This window comes from Lontra canadensis, unplaced genomic scaffold (assembly GCF_010015895.1).
Source record: "Lontra canadensis isolate GAN:19392208 unplaced genomic scaffold, GSC_riverotter_1.0 scaffold88, whole genome shotgun sequence".
Taxonomy (NCBI): Eukaryota; Metazoa; Chordata; class Mammalia; order Carnivora; family Mustelidae; genus Lontra; species Lontra canadensis.
In genome coordinates, this window is record NW_022631082.1 from 1,650,563 (window position 1) to 1,666,843 (window position 16,281).

General features: G+C 56.3%; 1 protein-coding gene across 15 annotated transcripts in view; it reads right to left on the reverse strand.

Moving 5' to 3' along the window:
• PTPRS (protein tyrosine phosphatase receptor type S) overlaps window positions 1–16,281 on the reverse strand; it is a 64,362-nt gene that overhangs the window by 26,525 nt on the left and 21,556 nt on the right. For 6 of the 15 annotated variants that reach the window (XM_032883676.1, XM_032883675.1, XM_032883669.1 and 3 more), the window contains 5 exons: window positions 15,656–15,673; window positions 13,360–13,470; window positions 11,471–11,482; window positions 1,841–2,110; window positions 354–935 (listed from right to left, as the gene is read on the reverse strand). In XM_032883676.1, coding sequence (XP_032739567.1) covers window positions 354–935; window positions 1,841–2,110; window positions 11,471–11,482; window positions 13,360–13,470; window positions 15,656–15,673 — 993 coding nt within the window. The remainder of the gene's footprint in view (window positions 1–353; window positions 936–1,840; window positions 2,111–11,470; window positions 11,483–13,359; window positions 13,471–15,655; window positions 15,674–16,281) is intronic. The other 9 variants (XM_032883684.1, XM_032883674.1, XM_032883673.1 and 6 more) reach the window with 3 other exon arrangements.

Sequence of the window (16,281 nt, forward strand, 5' to 3'; positions counted from 1 at the left end):
GCAGGTGGCATCTGTCTCTCCGATGGGAACAGAGAGCAGGGGGTCTCAACCTCAGACACAGCCACCAGGACCCGACTGGACGTCCCATTGTAGCCCTGTGGCCTTGCCAAATCGAATTTCCCAAGAGAAGACAGAAATGGGAGACTTCTGGGACAACTTCCTGCGTTCGAAACGCTAGCACGAAAGTATTTCAAAGCATCCATGAAAAACCCACCCTGGGGCTTGTAGGCAAGATGAGCCTGCTGGAGGCTCAGAGGTACCTGACTGCCCGCCCCGCCCCTGCCCCACCCCTGCCGCCTCCTCTGTTTCCACCACCAGAATCCTGCTGTCCGCCCCTCCCACAGGCACCTCACCTCCCTGCTGTGTCTTGACCTGGATGGGGTCCGAGAGGGGCCCGTCGCCCACAGAGGTAAAGGCCAGCACGCGCACGGTGTACGTCTCGTCCTCCAGCAGGCTGCCCACGGTGGTCAGCAGGCTGTCGTCCACGTTGTGCTTCTGCCAGTTGCCGACAGGGTGCTCGGGCTCCATGGTGTAGTAGATGCGATAACCCCGGATCAGGCCATTGGGCTCCACGGGCTCCTCCCATTGGATAATCATGGTGGTGGCGCTCAGCATGCGCGCCTGCACGTTCCGGGGGGCGCTCGCTGGGGCCTGCTCGCCCGTGCGGGTGACCACCGACTCACTGGGGGGCCCCTGGCCGATGGAGTTGACAGCAGACACCCAGATCTCATACTCTGAGTTGGGGCTCAGGCCACCGATGCTGTAACGCGTCGTGGTGATGTCCTCCTTGATCTGGTAGGGCCCGTCTTGGCTCTTGGATTTATATTCGATGACGTAGTAGGACACCGGGTCTGGGTTGCCGGAGTCCCATGTGATGGTGATGCTGGTGGCTGTGTTCTCTGTCACCACGGGAGTCCCCGGGGCCTTGGGGAGAGCTGCGGGTGGGAGGCACGGTCACGTGTCAGGGACGTGGGCTGCAGACCCCGAAGGCCAGGTGACTTTCAGCCAAACAACTGACCTCGCTGAGCCTTGACTTCCTCGGCAGTGACCACAGGCCTCATGACCCGCCCATCCCATCACCTATAGCGGCGTTCGGTGACCTCTGGCCCAAGGACAGGGCTTGGCAAACTCTGCCACAAAGGGCCCCACAGTAACTATTTTCAGCTTTGCAGACCAGGGAGTCTTTTGTTGAGACTATGCAGCTCTGCCCCTGTGGCCTGAGAGCTGCCATACACAAGACACAGGCGAATGGGTGTGACTGTGTGCCAATAAAACTTTATCAATAAAAACAAGTGAAGGGCCAGATGCAGTCTGCAGGCTATCTGTTTGCTGCTCCTGTTCTAAAGCTGGAAGAATATTTGGGGCACCTCCCTCTGAATTTCACCATGAACCCGAGACGCCAGGAGAACCTACAGTCCTCCAGCCCCGCCCCACCTCTCTGAGTCAGCACAGTCCATTTCCTTCCCTTAGAAGCATTCTCCATCTTCTCTGGCTCGTACCTACTCAACTCTAGATCTTTCTCTGACCAGCTTTCCTGGGAGATGAGACCTTTGCTCTAGGGGTCTGAACAGTGCCACGGGATCCCCGTCACAATCCCAGGGAGGCTCCATCGCAGCTGCCTGGCTATATGGCTGTCTCCCACGCTGGACTCTACGCTCGGCAGAACGAGACCGTGCCTTGCTCCAAAGGGCCGGGCCCAGAATAACACCCAACCAACAAATATCTGTTCATGAGACAACTGTCCCCTCCACAGCCACGGATGACTGAAGCCACGAATGACCGTGCATGGGAACTCAGAGCTTTTCCACCTGTTCCACCCAACCCCACAGGCCCCACTTACATTTCACTGTGATCTGAGCCACGGCCTCAATGACGCCCAGGCTGGACATGGCCACGCACGTGTAGTTGGCAGAGTCCTTGACGTCCGTGAGCTCCAGCACGTTCCGACCCACGGGCATGTCGTCCTCGGGCGTCAGGTCTTCGGCCCCCTGCATCCACTTGACATACGGCATGGGTGAGCCCACGGCCACACAGGTGATGTTCACGTTGCCACCTGGCATGATCTCGTGGCTCATGGGCAAGATGGAGAATCGTGGAGCCACGCGACGGACTGGGGGTGGGCGGCGGTGGGTAGGGGGGAGGGGTGTAGGGTGGGGGGGGTTGGGGAGACGGGATGCAGAGGGGACAAAGAAAGAAAAGCAGGAAGAAAGAAAGAAAGAAAGGAAGGAAGGAAGGAAAGAAAGAAAGAAAAAAAAAGGAAAAAAAAAGTGGAAAACAATTTAAATATAAACAGGGCTGTTTCCTTCCCCCCAGCTGAAATTTTTTTCTTCCAAATGAAAAGGAAACAAAAAAACCAAATTAAAAAATCAAATTCCAACACAAAGAAACCAAAACTTCAAAGGAAGGTACTTCACAAACAATATATAGAGAGATATATCGATATATAATAAAGAGACATGAAGCATTATTTCATAGCAACAGGGTTTCAGAGACCAGAGTGGCTGGTCACAGCACAGTTACGAACACAAAAATTTATCAGCTGTTTCTCATCTTTGATGACAAGACGTGGCCTTGGGGAGCAGCCCCTCCACCCGCTCTCCCAAGTGGGGAGCTTCGGAAGATTCTGGCTGCCAGTGTCGGGGTTGGGGGGCGCTAAGGGGGGAGGGGGCTCTGGGGAAGCCAGACGGGGAGCGTCCCGGAATCTGATGGCGCCGGGAGGCAGAGGGGGCCAGGACCTCGGCCCCCGACCTCGTCCCCTCCTGGGACTCAGGGGGCCCTGCCCACTTCCCGGGGGCCCTCGAGGAAAAGATGAGAAACTCTAATGAAATTTTTGTGGTTTTTGGGTTTAGAAACCCTTCTAAAAGCTTCTGTCAGATCTGACAAGTTTCCATTGATAGATGCAGCTCTCAGAGTCACAAACAGCATGCAAGAGAGGTTGGTTGAGAGAAAGAGAGCGAGGCAGAAGGAGGGACAGAGAGAGAGAGAGAGAGAGAGAGAGAGAGAGAGGTAATGCAAGGGAAGAGGCCTGGGTTTCAGGAGCCTTCGGTGCACCCTCGTGGGAGCCGGAGAAGAGAGAGAGAAGCCACGGGAGAGACAGAACAGGAAGACAGGCCCAGAGAGAGGAGGGGAGCAGAGACAGAGAAGGAGGGAGGAGGGGGCCCACTTCAATGCTGCATATTAATTCTAGCGGATGTGACCCAATGTGACATGTCACATTGTCACATCACAGCCCTGGCAGAATCATAAATAGGATATCAATTAATAATAATAATAATAATAATAATAATAATAAAACGAGGGAATGAGCTTGAACGTTGAGAAAACAGGGACATGTTCTGTGCGTCTCTCAGCGGGGAGGTGGGTGCGGCCTTCTGTCCCAACCTCGCGGACCGTGAAGGCGGCAGGAGGCATTTCGGGGGCTCCCTTTTCGGAAGCTGGACGGGTTTCGGGGTCGGGGGAGGGGCGGACGCTAACGGCACCTGAACCCCCACAAGGCACGGCCGCCCACTGATGTTTAACTGCAGCACGAGGGAACTGGGGGGACCTAGTAGATCCTTCGAGCCCGAAAGAGGGTGTCCCTGGCTAAAACCTTGGGGGCCACGAGAAGTCGCGTGGGAGGGTCCCCAGCTTTGGGCGGGTCGGGAGTCTTGTCTCGAACTACAGAGATGAAACTGGAGATTGAACAAGGCTCAAGAGGGCCACAAGATGACTTGTGGCACCCTGACCTGCCTCAGATTCCACACGCTATGGGGGGGGCGTGGCTGTCGGGGGTCTGGCTTGCCTTACAGGGGGTGGGGCTCCAGGGGACAAAGGGAAGCAGCCTGGCTCCTGAGCTGGAAATCCCAACCCCTGCTCCCTGAATCCAGATGGCTGGAGGCAAAGAGGAGGGGGGCAGCACCGTGGGGGTGGGGGGCAGGGCAAAGCAGCAGCAGCCCTTCGGAAAAGGAAGCCCCACGAAAAGTCCAGTGTCACATTGGAGACGGGATGGAGGAAGTGGAAGGTATCGCTGAAGGGGAGGAGTGGGGGTGCGGGGTGGGGGAGACAGAGGGGCCATGCAGACAGACTGGGGGTGAGGGGCTGGGCAGGGCACCGGGATGGGGGCGGCTTTCTGGCAGGGCTGGGTGGAGGGTGGGGGTAGTTGGGGGAGAATGGGGTCTGGCCAGCCAGCGGACACGGTCCAGGCCAGCCGCCGGCATCCACAGCGAGGCATGAGTGGGATGCCCGACGCTGCGTTGTCATGGAAACAGAACACGATGGGGGATGAGCGTGGGGGAGCTAATTAATCAAGGACAGAAAACGGCATCGACGTCCAAAACAAAACCAGGAGGAACAAATGAAAAAACAAAGTGGAAAAAACAAAGGAAAAATCCAAAAAAAATCCCAACCAAACAAAAATCCCCTCCGTAACTAAACACCCAAAAGCAAAAAGGGAAAAAAAACAAAACAAAACAAAACAAAACAAGAAGACATGGAATGTGTGGGGCTGAAAATCGGGGTCTGAAAGGGAGGAGGGCTGTGACTTCCCCAGGGAGGTGCCCCCCCGCCCGCAGCAGAACACAGGGTCCGGCCTCCTCGCCCAGCACTTGAGAACCCAGGCTGTGGGTTCAAGGTGGCCATGGAGGTGACATCCTCAAAGAACCTTCTGGGCAAACCAGCCCAGCCCTCGTCTCAGACATGCTGAGCACACAGCAAGGAAATTCTTCCCAACCTCAGAGTCTCACAGAAAACCTCTCCAGGCAGAGATGGGAGAGCTGATGTAGTTGAATAAGCCCGATGGGCCTTGGGGAGGTCCTCTGGGTGCCTCGATTTCTTCATCTGTGAAATGGAGCTAACTGGGGACATGCTCAGAAGGCTATTAAGCCGACCGAGGCAATGCCCAGCACACAGAAGGTACTCAGCCTGGGCATGGGACCAGCAAAGTTTCCTTCTGGCCTTCCAGGGTTGGGCACAGGGGGAAGATCAGCTAGATTCTCTACCTTACGGGAGTCTGGGATGAATTCGTTAAAAAGGAAGCAGAATTTCTGTAGACTCCCCATGTCCCTTTATCCCTTCCAACGTGGTATGGCAGGTATCTCTAGTGCTCATTTTGTGGATGAGGCAGGGGAAGCTCAGAGAAGTGATAGAGCCGGCTGGCGGACACCAAGAAACTGGTGGGGCCAGAGCTCAAAGCCAGGACTGCCCAGTCCCTGAGTCTTCTCTCGCCATGGCAAGTAGCAAGAATTAGAGCCAAGTCTCTCTTCTTGGCACTTGGCTCTTGCAAACTCATGTGTCTTTACCTTCTGGGGACAGCAAAGAGGGCAAAAGTACCCCATCATCTACATATAACTATCAACTGAATAATAACCAGGGACCACCAGTTGAATACCATCCAGCGGTCATTACAACAAATGTCCAGAAGCCATTAGTAAGATACTCAGACAGAAAGGGATTATTGGAATATCAAAAAGAGTAAGTGCTGGGGCGCCTGGGTGGCTCAGTGGGTTAAGCCGCTGCCTTCGGCTCAGGTCATGATCTCAGAATCCTGGGATCGAGCCCCGCATCGGGCTCTCTGCTCAGCGGGGAGCCTGCTTCCTCCTCTCTCTCTGCCTGCCTCTCTGTCTGCTTGTGATCTCTCTGTCAAATAAATAAATAAAAAATCTTAAAAAAAAATGTTTAAAAAAAAAAAAAGAGTAAGTGCTAGTTTTAGGATTTGAAGATTAATGATGAGCCAAATTTATCCTCGTGTAATAAGGCTCAACATCTTGGCCCACAGACCCCAGTCACATCTGAACTTATCTTAAAATATCTCCCCCTGCGGAGATCTGGAATATACATCTAGCTTTTTTCGGAAGCAGGGACAAGCATCTATCTTGAACACATAAAAGACCTGGGGTATAGGATTGCTAATTCTAAGTCCGCTAAATGTGGAAGGGCATTTATCAACAACAGTCATTTTAGTGCTCACAATCCTGAACATGGCCAGCAGCCACCAGTTAAATGGATCTGTCAATAGGATGTAAAAACTGACAAACTCTGCCTACAGCTTTCTCATTCACCTCGTCTGCTTTGATGGGTGGACTGTAGGAGGGCTGGTTTGCCACAAGTTTGGGGAGGATCACGCCCATCGGCAGTTGGTGGCTCAGAACCCCCTCGGGGGTTGCATTAGGCTTCCAGGCAACCTTCCAGGCAGCAAGGGCCAGTGGCTGACCACTGTGTTCTGCCCAGTTTGGTGCTGACACCCACCCACGACATCTTTCCACCCCTGGCTGCAAGCTTGAGGTGCGGGTTAGAAAGTAAGGTGGGCACAGAGCCCACAGGACGGAGTGGCCCCACGGGACCCCCGCCCCCAATTACCGACCTGAATGGAGGGTCCAGGCAGGTTATAAGGGGACCACACCAGCCTTGGTCCTCAGCACGCTCCAGCTGGCTCTCGTTTCCAGCTCTTCTCGTCACCGAGTAGCCGGGGGTCCCAGCGGGGAGGACCCGCATGGGTGAGGGGGTCAGGAGGGTGGGCGGTGGGGGGGTGGCAGGTTGGGGGGGGTGGGTCGCTTCAAACCCCGATTCACATGGAAAAACAACTCAAAAACCGTCAAAGCAACCGGGAGACGACCCCTCCCCCAGGCAGGAAGAGGCAGAAACTCAAAAACCAAAGGGGGTGGGGTTCGGGGGAGAAAGGTTGGGGAGGGGTGAGGGAAAACTCAAAAGTGAGGTGGTCTGGTGGAAGCACTAGGTAGGGAACTCGACAGTGTCAGACATCTCAACGATTCCGGCAAGCCGCAGCTCCAAGGGAGGGAGGGGGAGCTCTGCCTGGCATTTTGGGGTGAGGGGAGTTGCGGGTACCCCTCCAAACCCCAAAATGAGGATGCGGGTTGGTGGGGGAGAGATGCCAAGAAGTTCCGCAGCCCCCACAGGCTCACCGAAGCTTAGATTACACCGGTCCTGGGAAGGGAGGGGGTCTGAGCCTGATTCAGAAGCCCGGTTCTCAGCCCCTCTGACGAACCCCAGCCTGTGGCCCCGGGGGCGGGGCGGGGGGGGGCGGCGAGTACAGCCCCGTGGCCTGCCTTGGGCATCTTCCTGCTCTTGCCCCCTTTCCGCCATCCTTCCTCCTCCTTCCCACCGCCAGCTCCCTCCGCCATCGAGACAGCGTGCAAGGCCTGGAGGGACCTGGCTGGAGCCGGGCCCACGGGCTGACCAGCAGCCTCGGCAAGTTGTTAGCATTTTTAGCTGGACGTTTTGCTGCACTGTCGACACTGATTTTATTTTCCTTTTTTTGGTACCCTCTCCCTTGCCCCACTTTTTTTTGGGGGGGGGTTCTAGCAGAAAATGGGATTGACGTCTTGCCAATTGAATGACTTCCTCACCCCCCCTCCCCTTCGCTGCGGCTGCCAGAGACGTGGGGCTTTCCAAATGACAAGGTGTAATCTAATGTTCCCCTCACTCCCCCCCAGAACACAGGAAAGAGCAATGCAAAGGGTGTGAGGCAGGCAGCAGGCGAGAGGGTCTAGAGCTCAGTGTTCCTGCAGAACGCCCCCTCCCTGCCGCCCCACCCTGGAGCCCCCTCTCCCCTTGGGATGAGGGTGGGATGAGGAGAAGGGCTGGGTCCTACCAGGGTCCTGTCGGGGGTCTTGGGGGCAGGCAGGGGGAGGCATGGCCAGGCATGATCAGCAAGAACTGGGGAGCTCACCAACATACCCCAATGCAAGTCTTTCTGGAGCTACAGGAGGCGGGGGGGGGGGGGGGGGGGGGGGGGGAGGGAGGGAAAAAAAAAACAGGGGGGCCCCCCCACCCCCCCCAGGGCCAGGGTTTGGGGGGGGTAGGGGGGGGGGGGGGGGGGGGCAGGACGTGGCCGGAAGTCAGGAAAATACCTAGAGGTCCTACCCACTGATCTGACATGGCTCAGGGGCCAGAGGTTTAATTTTCAAAACCACCTGTCCTGGGGTGTCTGGGTGGCTCAGTCGTTAAGCGTCTGCCTTCGGCTGAGGTCATGATCCCAAGGTCCTGGGATCGAGCCCCACATCGGGCTCCCTGCTCAGCGAGGAGCCTGCTTCTCCCTGTCCCTCTGCCTACTGCTCTGCCTACTTGTGCTCTCTCTCTCTCTCTCTGTCAAATAAATAAATAAAATCTTAAAAAAAGGACGGGTCACAGAGAGAGCTCCAGGGACCACCCGGAAATTGGGGCAGGCTAAACCCACTGGGCATTCAGTCCGGTTCCTGGGCTCAGAAGTCAAGACCTGTCACTGAAATGTCCCAGCCCCAGCTGACCTCCGAAATCCTAAAGGTATCCTGAGTCCCTGGAAGGCGGACTGCTCTTCCCCATGCCCCCAGCTCGCTGCGAGCTCTCCCGGCCAGCCCTCACACGCCGTCAGGCTCACCAGTTAACTGGGTCCCGCGCACCATGGTTCAATGACACTACGTCGCTAGACCAAGGGGTAAAGGCACCACCTTTGGCCACTAAAGTGAGACCCTAAAGCTTTACAATGTTGAAGAGACAAACAAGAAAATTAACAGCCAGGGAGAATGAAGGTGGATCCCCTTCCCACCTTGTCAAAAGCCTGAGCTGCACCTTCCCCAGGGGGAGCTCTGGAAGCGGAATGAAAAACTGGGCTCGGTTTGGACATCGTGGGCCTTTGCATCACAGAGATCCATGTCCAGAGGGGAAGGGCCCCGTCTGAACATCCCACCTGCGGAACCACCCGGCAGGGTCAGCAGAAGTGAAGCTGGGTGACGGGGAGTTAGAGTTCAGCTGGGGGCAGGGACTCCCGGCAGCCCCCGCTCGCGGCTCAGGCTGCTCTAGCAACTGTGCAAACGCTTGTAGCTTTTAGGGCAGGACAGGGCAGGTGGCCCCCCTCTTCCGGCGGAGCTGGTGCTTCTTAGCAAGGTAGCTCAGCACCCGAACTGGGCCTGGTTTTGTTTTTTTTTTTTTTTTTTGCCTCTCGGACTCTCTGGCCACCGAACTCCCTGGCAGAGTGACAGGGGGCTATCGGATGGCCACTGATCTCACAGGAATTGGGTTGGAACCAGGAGAAAGTGAAGTCACGGGATGGGTTCAGAAAAAAGCACCAGCGAAAAATGAGATCTGAGCACATGAATTTGCTTTGGTCCTACAATTCTTTTCAGAGCGGTTTGCCGTAGCCGTCTTACTCCAACAGCAGATCTGCAAGGTACAGCATGGGCCAGATGAGGTCCCCAAAGGAGGGAAGGGACTGCTTGACCTCTCCCCTTCCCTGCTCTCCAACAATCCCACCAGCGATCTGTTAGGCGCCATGCACGACACAGGGCACTTGAGCATTAATTAGCTCAACAGAATCCTCCCAACTCCCCTATGAGCTAGTGCAGGGGTGACCCTTCTTGAGCAGATGAGAAAATGGGACCCCGAGGTATCTGGTGTCTAGCCCAAGGTCATACAGTCCAGGGAGGGGCAGAGGCAGGGTTTGAATCCAGGTGGGCCAGAGCCCAAGACCCTCGGTCAGCTCTCAGCTCTAATTCCAGCTTTGCTGGAGGGCCTGGAGACCCTCTCCTCTATTTTTGGAGCTCTTCTGTGGGCCGGCCTGGTAGCTCTCACTCTGGGTTCAAAAGGAGATAGGAGAAATCAATCTCTTCTTACTGCATCTAAGTCCTCTTGCCCTGGACTTCCCAATAAGTGGGAGATTAGGGAAGGAAGGTAAGCGACAAGAGGGTCCCGGGAAATGGGGGCCCCAGTAGCCCAGCCTCATCTCTCAACTCTCACCTATGTTGGGTAGTCAGCTGAGGGGTCGGGGGCTAGAAATTTAAATTTTTTTTCTTTTTTTAATTTGGGGTTGGAGTGGTTATTCTCGAGGGCTTGCCTTTCTTTGGGGAGGGAGAAGATGGGAGTTAGCATCTCTGAATCTCCAAAGGTTTGCAGGAGAGAGATGCCCTGTTAAGGGTGGGGAGGGGAGGGTGGAGACAGAGAGAGACAGAGACAGAGAGAGGGAGAGAAAGAGAGAGTGAAAGCGAGGGAGAGGCAGGCAGTGGGAGAGTTGGGGAGGCAGAGAGAGAAGGGGGAGAGGCTAGGTCCAAAGTTCCCCTGGGTTTTCTCCAGAATTCCACAGTTCTGATGCTCGGGTACTCAGAAAGTGACCGTGCTGTGTTGCTGGACAAGACTCCCGTGACTGGGGCCGAAGCCTGTAAGGAGGTGGAGGGTGCGGCCAACGTCGCCTGCGAGGCGAAGGCATAGCACTGACGGCGGGATAACAGCCTGTGCCTTTCTCCCGAAGTCGGTCATGCTACATTTCCTGACAGACGGTTCTGGATTTGTGCCCACGCCAGCTGCCATCTTGAGTGCTGCTGATGAGCCAAGCATGCATTGTTACGAGAGGATGACCCAATGTCAGGCAGCCACTTCCATGTTTGGACTGCCGCTCTGGTGAACAGGGACTCGAAACGCTGGTTGCCCACTTAGCTGCGCTTCAAATGCCTGTTTTCTGGGTCGTTTGGGAGAGGGAGGCAGTCTCAGGCCGAGGCAGAAAGGCGGGAACGTGCCTGCTTAAGCCCCCTTCCAACATGGCTACACTGGGACGCTGAGGTGTCAGCTCTGGGGCAAAGGGGGCTGGCCAGCGAGGCCAGGCAAATGGGGCTGCTCTCCCCACACACCCCACCATCTGTCTACGTCACCTCCCTTGTGCCCTTGAGCCCGGGCGGTCACTTTCTGCCCCAGCATCCCAGCTGTGGGACCCCTACCGCCCTCCTGGATGGTAGCTGGGACAGGAACACTGGCTTTTAAGTCACAATGCGTTTGGAGAACAACCACAGAACAGCTCAGCCCAAGAAACTGAAACCAAATAGCATGTAAACACGAGACAGAACCAAAGACGAAACGCTCTGGGGGAGAAGGGGACCAGGGTGAACGGGGATGGGAGGGGGAAAAAAAAACGAACTGATCGGTTTTTTCCCCCCCAAAAAACAAAACAAAACAAAACCAAAAAGAATCGTTAATAATAATTAAATGAAAGAAAGAAAGAAATACGAAGGAAACCAAAGGAGAAAAACGGAACAGGAGACGAGAAAACACTCCAACAGAAGGCGCTGGGAGTTCACCAAACCAAACCGACAAGAGTGGCATGCAGAGAAATTGTTACATTCTCCCGGCATGCATCAGGCCCAAGTTACCATGACGACGAGGAGTGCAAAAAACTTAGCAACAACATTACCAACGGATGCATAGAGGCGACCACAATGCAAGCATCGCATGTGTGCGGCCGGCCCTAGGCCGGGCTGGGCGCGGCTGAAATTTTCGTGTCTTTCTGGGTTTTTGCTCTTGCTTGGCGGTTTTTTTTTTTGTTTTGTTCGCTTGTGCTTACTACTCGTATTCCGTCATTTATTGACTTGTTAGCTCTCTGGCTCTCATTTTCCGTGTGCGTGTCTGTGTTGTGTGCGCGCGTGTGCGTGTCTGTGTGCGTGTCGTGTGTGTGCGTGTCACTTTCGGAATGTAAAAATGTGGGTAAAGAAAGTAAAAAAGAAAAAAACACACCAACCTTCTCGAAGCTCTGAGGGATGTAAAGGGGGTTTGATGCAGAACACAATGACATGGGGAGAAGAGAAAAAATAGGGGAGATACAGAGAGTAAAAAGAGGACTTCCCAAGGCTAAAAGCTGCAATAGTTTGTTGTTTTTTTCTTTAAACCAAAAAAAAAAATTAAAATTAAAAAATAAAGAAGAACAGCAATGACCTTTTTTTCTTTTCTTGACATATTACATTTGTCTTCCACGATTTTTTTTTTTTAAATTCATTTCTGGAGCGTCTGAGACCCAGGCAAAGATTGGGAGGCTGGACCCCCAAAAGATCAGGGGCTCATGCTGGGGGACCCCACCTCCAGGGGAATGAAGACACGGGGGGGTCCCCCTCCCTCGTTGCACCCTCGCTAGAGGCCTCCCCCCACCCCATGCCTGCTGTCCACACTCTCTCCTCAAACCCTGCCAGACTTACACACCCCCATCCCAGGTGTTTGCAGAGAAATAAGCAGGTTAGACGAAGACCAGTCAGCGGGAGCCGTGGACGCGCTAAAACTCACCAGCGGTGCCACAGCAGTGGGTCGGTGTCTGCCCCCTGCCCACCCTCGCACCCACATCCCCATTCCCTCCCCCCACGAGGCCTCCTCCTCAGAGACAGATGTCAAACCCAAGGTGCAGAACCAAGGAGCTGCTTTGGGGGGGCCTGGTGGGGCTGTGCTTGGTGGGGACCAAGCGGGGAGAGTCTGTAGGGTGGGGTGGGGAGGAGCTTCCTGCCTCCCAGCTGGAGAATGGCGGGGGCTTGGTGCCTCGTGTGGGGGAAACTGAGGCCTGGAGAAGTGTGGGTGCGGTCAAGTACGCAGGGCCCATCAGGGCAATCCCGGGGCTCGAAGGGGGACCCTGTTTCCTGGCAGCAGAAGCTGTTTCTACCACGGATCTGATCAGAAACAGCCACGGGGAGGCGGGAGAGGGAGGAAAGCAAAGGGAGGAGGAGGAGGCAGGTTACAATTTCTGGAAGACCTGAAGAGAACCAACACAGGGATAAGAGGGGTTGACCCAGGCCTCTGGGGACAAGGGGAGGCTCCCCCCGCCTCCGGCGCCTCTGAAGGGACACCAAGGGACTGAGAAGGAAGTCCGTGTAGACGCTCCCCAGGGCCGCCTTGGGGGATGGGGGTGGGGCGCTGGGACAAGAACCCGGTCTCCCGGGCATGAAGAGAGCGACCAGCCTCGCTGGCGTGCCGTGCCGGCCGCGGCCTGACAGGGTGCCGAGCCCCAGGCCCGCGTGCCTGCCGTGGCCCCGGCCTCGCTTGGGCCGACACGAGTCCTTTTCTGAGGGTGACCAGGAGACAAAGAGCACCGGGCTCTGGGACAGCCGAAGGTGCAGGGGCCGGCAGGGGGCGGCCTCAGAGACCCCCCCCCCCAGCTCTCGGATCGAGGGCGCTGCGGGGGGGTGAAGCGGGGAGCTACGAGAGGCCACGGAGTTCGGAAAAGCAAAGCAAGCACACAGCAAAGGGGGGGCACGGCACGACACACCACAGAAGCTGACTCGGATGGGCGGGCGGGGGCGGGGTGGGGCGGAGGCCTGCAGGCTCCCCCAGCCCTGTGGGCCCCAGACTGACCCCCTTGGCCCTGCCCCGTTCCCTCCTGCCTCCCCGCCAAGTCCTACAGCCCCTGGGGTGTCCGTCCCAGGCACGGGGGCGATGGGGGTAAGCAGCCCCCATTGTAGAGGTCAAGAAACTGAGGCCCAGAGACGGACGCCGCCTCACCCAAGGTCTTGCTGGGACCAGGGGGTGGGGGGGGGCCCTCCTGCTCGGGTCTGCAGGGAACAGGGGAGCCCGGAGGCTGTGAGCCCAGGGAGGGAGGGGGGAACGGGACAGGACGGGTCCCTGCCTTCGACCTGGATGCGGCGTCCCTACCTCGCACGTAGAGGTTGGCGGGGGAGGAGTAGCGCGCGCCGGCGCTGTTGGTCGCCACGCACTCGTATTTGCCTTGGTCTGTCTCCTCGCTGCTCTCGATCTGCAGGGCCCCTGCGGGGAGAGGGGACAAAGCTGGGCCAGTCAGGGAAGGCCTGGGCCAGGCAGGCGGTCCCAGAGCCCCGCGCCACCTGTCTCCTGCTCGGTCTGGGCCAGAGAGAGGCAGATGAAAGAGATGAGTTAGCCCGGAACCCCGGCTGGGCTGCAGGTCCCCTGGCTCGTCTCCCCACCTCCTCGCACTCCAAGCCCAGCCCAGCACCAGCCTAAACACACTGCAGTGCCCCGCCAAGGCCTCCTTTCTTGCTGGGAAACCAGGCGGAGCGCCCGGCTGGTGTTTTTTTAGAAATGACCCCCAGGTTTCACTGCCGAGCCGGAGAGGTACGTGTGCCCTCCAGGCCAAGGGGACTGAGTTGGCCTTCATAAGCCACAGCAGTCATCTGCGAGACCCTGGGGCCTCGGGGTGGCCACAAGAGACGTGAGGGTTCAGGAAGCTGGTGGTTGTCCCCCTGGTTTCAGCCGGTGCCCATGTGTAAATGAACACAGAATGGGCTCCTCGAGTGTGTGTGCAATGACAGATCTTAAAGCCGGCAGCGCCCGTAGACAGAGACGAGGTTGCCTTTCTCTAAGACTAACTGACTCACGTTAGCTAAAGTAAAGGATGTTGAGATGACACACATCAGGTGTGTTTGAAATAAAAAACTTGGATTAAAGCCTCCTGCCCCTGAAACGGATTGAAGATAAACTTAAGTTTCCCCCTGGATTCCCCCAATGTCATCTAAGCAAGTCCGAATTCACCCACCTGCTCTAGAACCACGGACCTGAATTCAGGATCCTGGTGCTGAGGAGTCATCAAATGAACTTCCTCGAAAGTGTTTGCAACTACGGTCCTACGCCCAGGTCCATGGCACTCCCGGGTTAAGGGGGGAAACTCTGCGAGTGTTTGAAATCAGCGATCTGAATGAAAACCTCCAATACCCACATGCCAGGATCAAAGAATCCATTGGTCATGAGCAAATAAAACTTTAAAGAAGAGGCCAGTTGCCTCAAGTATCCTTAAAGTCATGGGCCCCAATCAAAGGTCTTAATGCCTCTGAGTGTATGAAATTAGGGCTGATTTCCCCCCTCTCTGTTTGAAACCACAGGCCCAGATCAAATAGGTTCCTTCCCACGAACATATAAAAAGGAACAAACCTTCTCCAGACTGTATGAAGGCATGGGCCTTGAGCAAACATCGCAGTGCCCATGAGTAAATGAGAAGGAGGCTAACATTTCCCCAGGGATTTTAGAGACCACACGTCTGGAACAAATACTCATTTTCACAAGTAAATGAAGCATACTGAACCTCCTTAAGGATGTTTAAAATCACAGACCTCGGAAAAGACTTGAACACCCACGAGTAAGTAAAAATGAGGCAAATGCTTCCACAAGTATGTTTGAAATCAAAGGCCTGGGTCATGGTTCTCATTTTCATAACCAAATAAAACGGAGTCTGAATCCCAGGTATCAGAGTTCCCGGCACCAGGAGTCTGAAAATCCAGTCCACGCTCCCAAGAAGTCCCCCTTCCCAGCTGTTCGTGGCTGTCCCACGGAAATGACGTGGACCCACAAACGAGGATCCCGGATCAGTTTCTTTGGGGACTATGGAAGCAGGCTTTTCCCCCATTTCCCACACTTCTTCCTTTCCCCCAACCTCAAGGCTCTGAGGAGCAGCAGGCAGCCATTACTGTGGCGGCCCAGGGAGGGCCAGGAACCTGCTCTAGGTCACACAGCATTCCATGGCAAAGCCACAACTAGACACGGACTCTTCCCTAAGGCTCCCACCCAGGCCTATTCCAGTCTATTTTTCAGCACAGGTGGGGTTGGCCTTTGAGACTAGCTGTCTCTGCTCCATCGGGCTGGACCCTCAGATCCGAAGCATGGGAAGACTGAGGCTGGAGAGAAACAAGACCTGTGCACAGAGCAGCAATCAGCGTCTGGCCCCCAGAGCTCTGGAGGGACATGGGAGGTACAGCCCCTCCCCTGAGGCCAGGTGGCCTGCAGGGCAGCCATGGTCACACTCGGCCCCTTGGCCACACACAGCGACAGAGACACAGAACTGGACAGACACTGGGCAGGGTGGCAAGGGGGAAATACATGGAAAGGGCCTGGGTGCAGCCCCCCATGGAGCCTGGCGGGGGGGGGCGGGGGGGCAGCAAGAGAGAGCGTGAGTGGGCGGGAGGGTGAGGAGGGAGCCTCTTACCTCGGATCGGAGTGCTTTCTGTAAGGGAAGCAGAGAGAGTCAGGTGAATTTCAGAAGGCAGTCCTGGGTGGCCAGAGGGCCGGGGGGCCGGGGGGCCCCAGGGAGGCCAGGCTGGGCCACAAGCCAGGCCTGTCCACTCTGCCCCCAGGGGTGGGGGCCTGAGCCAGCCCTGAGGGCTTGTCAGTCAGGAAGACTTCCCACAGGAGGCAGCAGTCTCCTGGGGAAGGAGGGACTGAGCCCAGAAGGCCCTCTAGGCTGGTCTTAGGGCTGTCCCTACGGCCCAGGGAGCTCTATGGCCTGGTCTGGCCCAGTTGACTGCCTTCCTTCTGGGCTGAGGGAGGGAGGTCATGGACCTCCCTTTCTTCTTTCCTTCTTGGAAGGGACAGGGAGCGAGGAAGGTCTTGGGAGTCTTGTTAGAGACACGGGGAGAGGAGTTAGTGCCCCAGGGCTGGGCATTAATAAAGCAGAGGGAAGGCGTTACAGACAGGCCAAGTAAGAGGGACAGGGGAGAGCAGCGAGAGGGGAGCGAGGGCGGAGGGAGGGCCCTCCCATCTCCTGAACCTCCAAAAGGAAAAGAGGAAAGGGCAGTCTTCAGGTTAACCTGGGCACTGGGGCAGGGGACACCT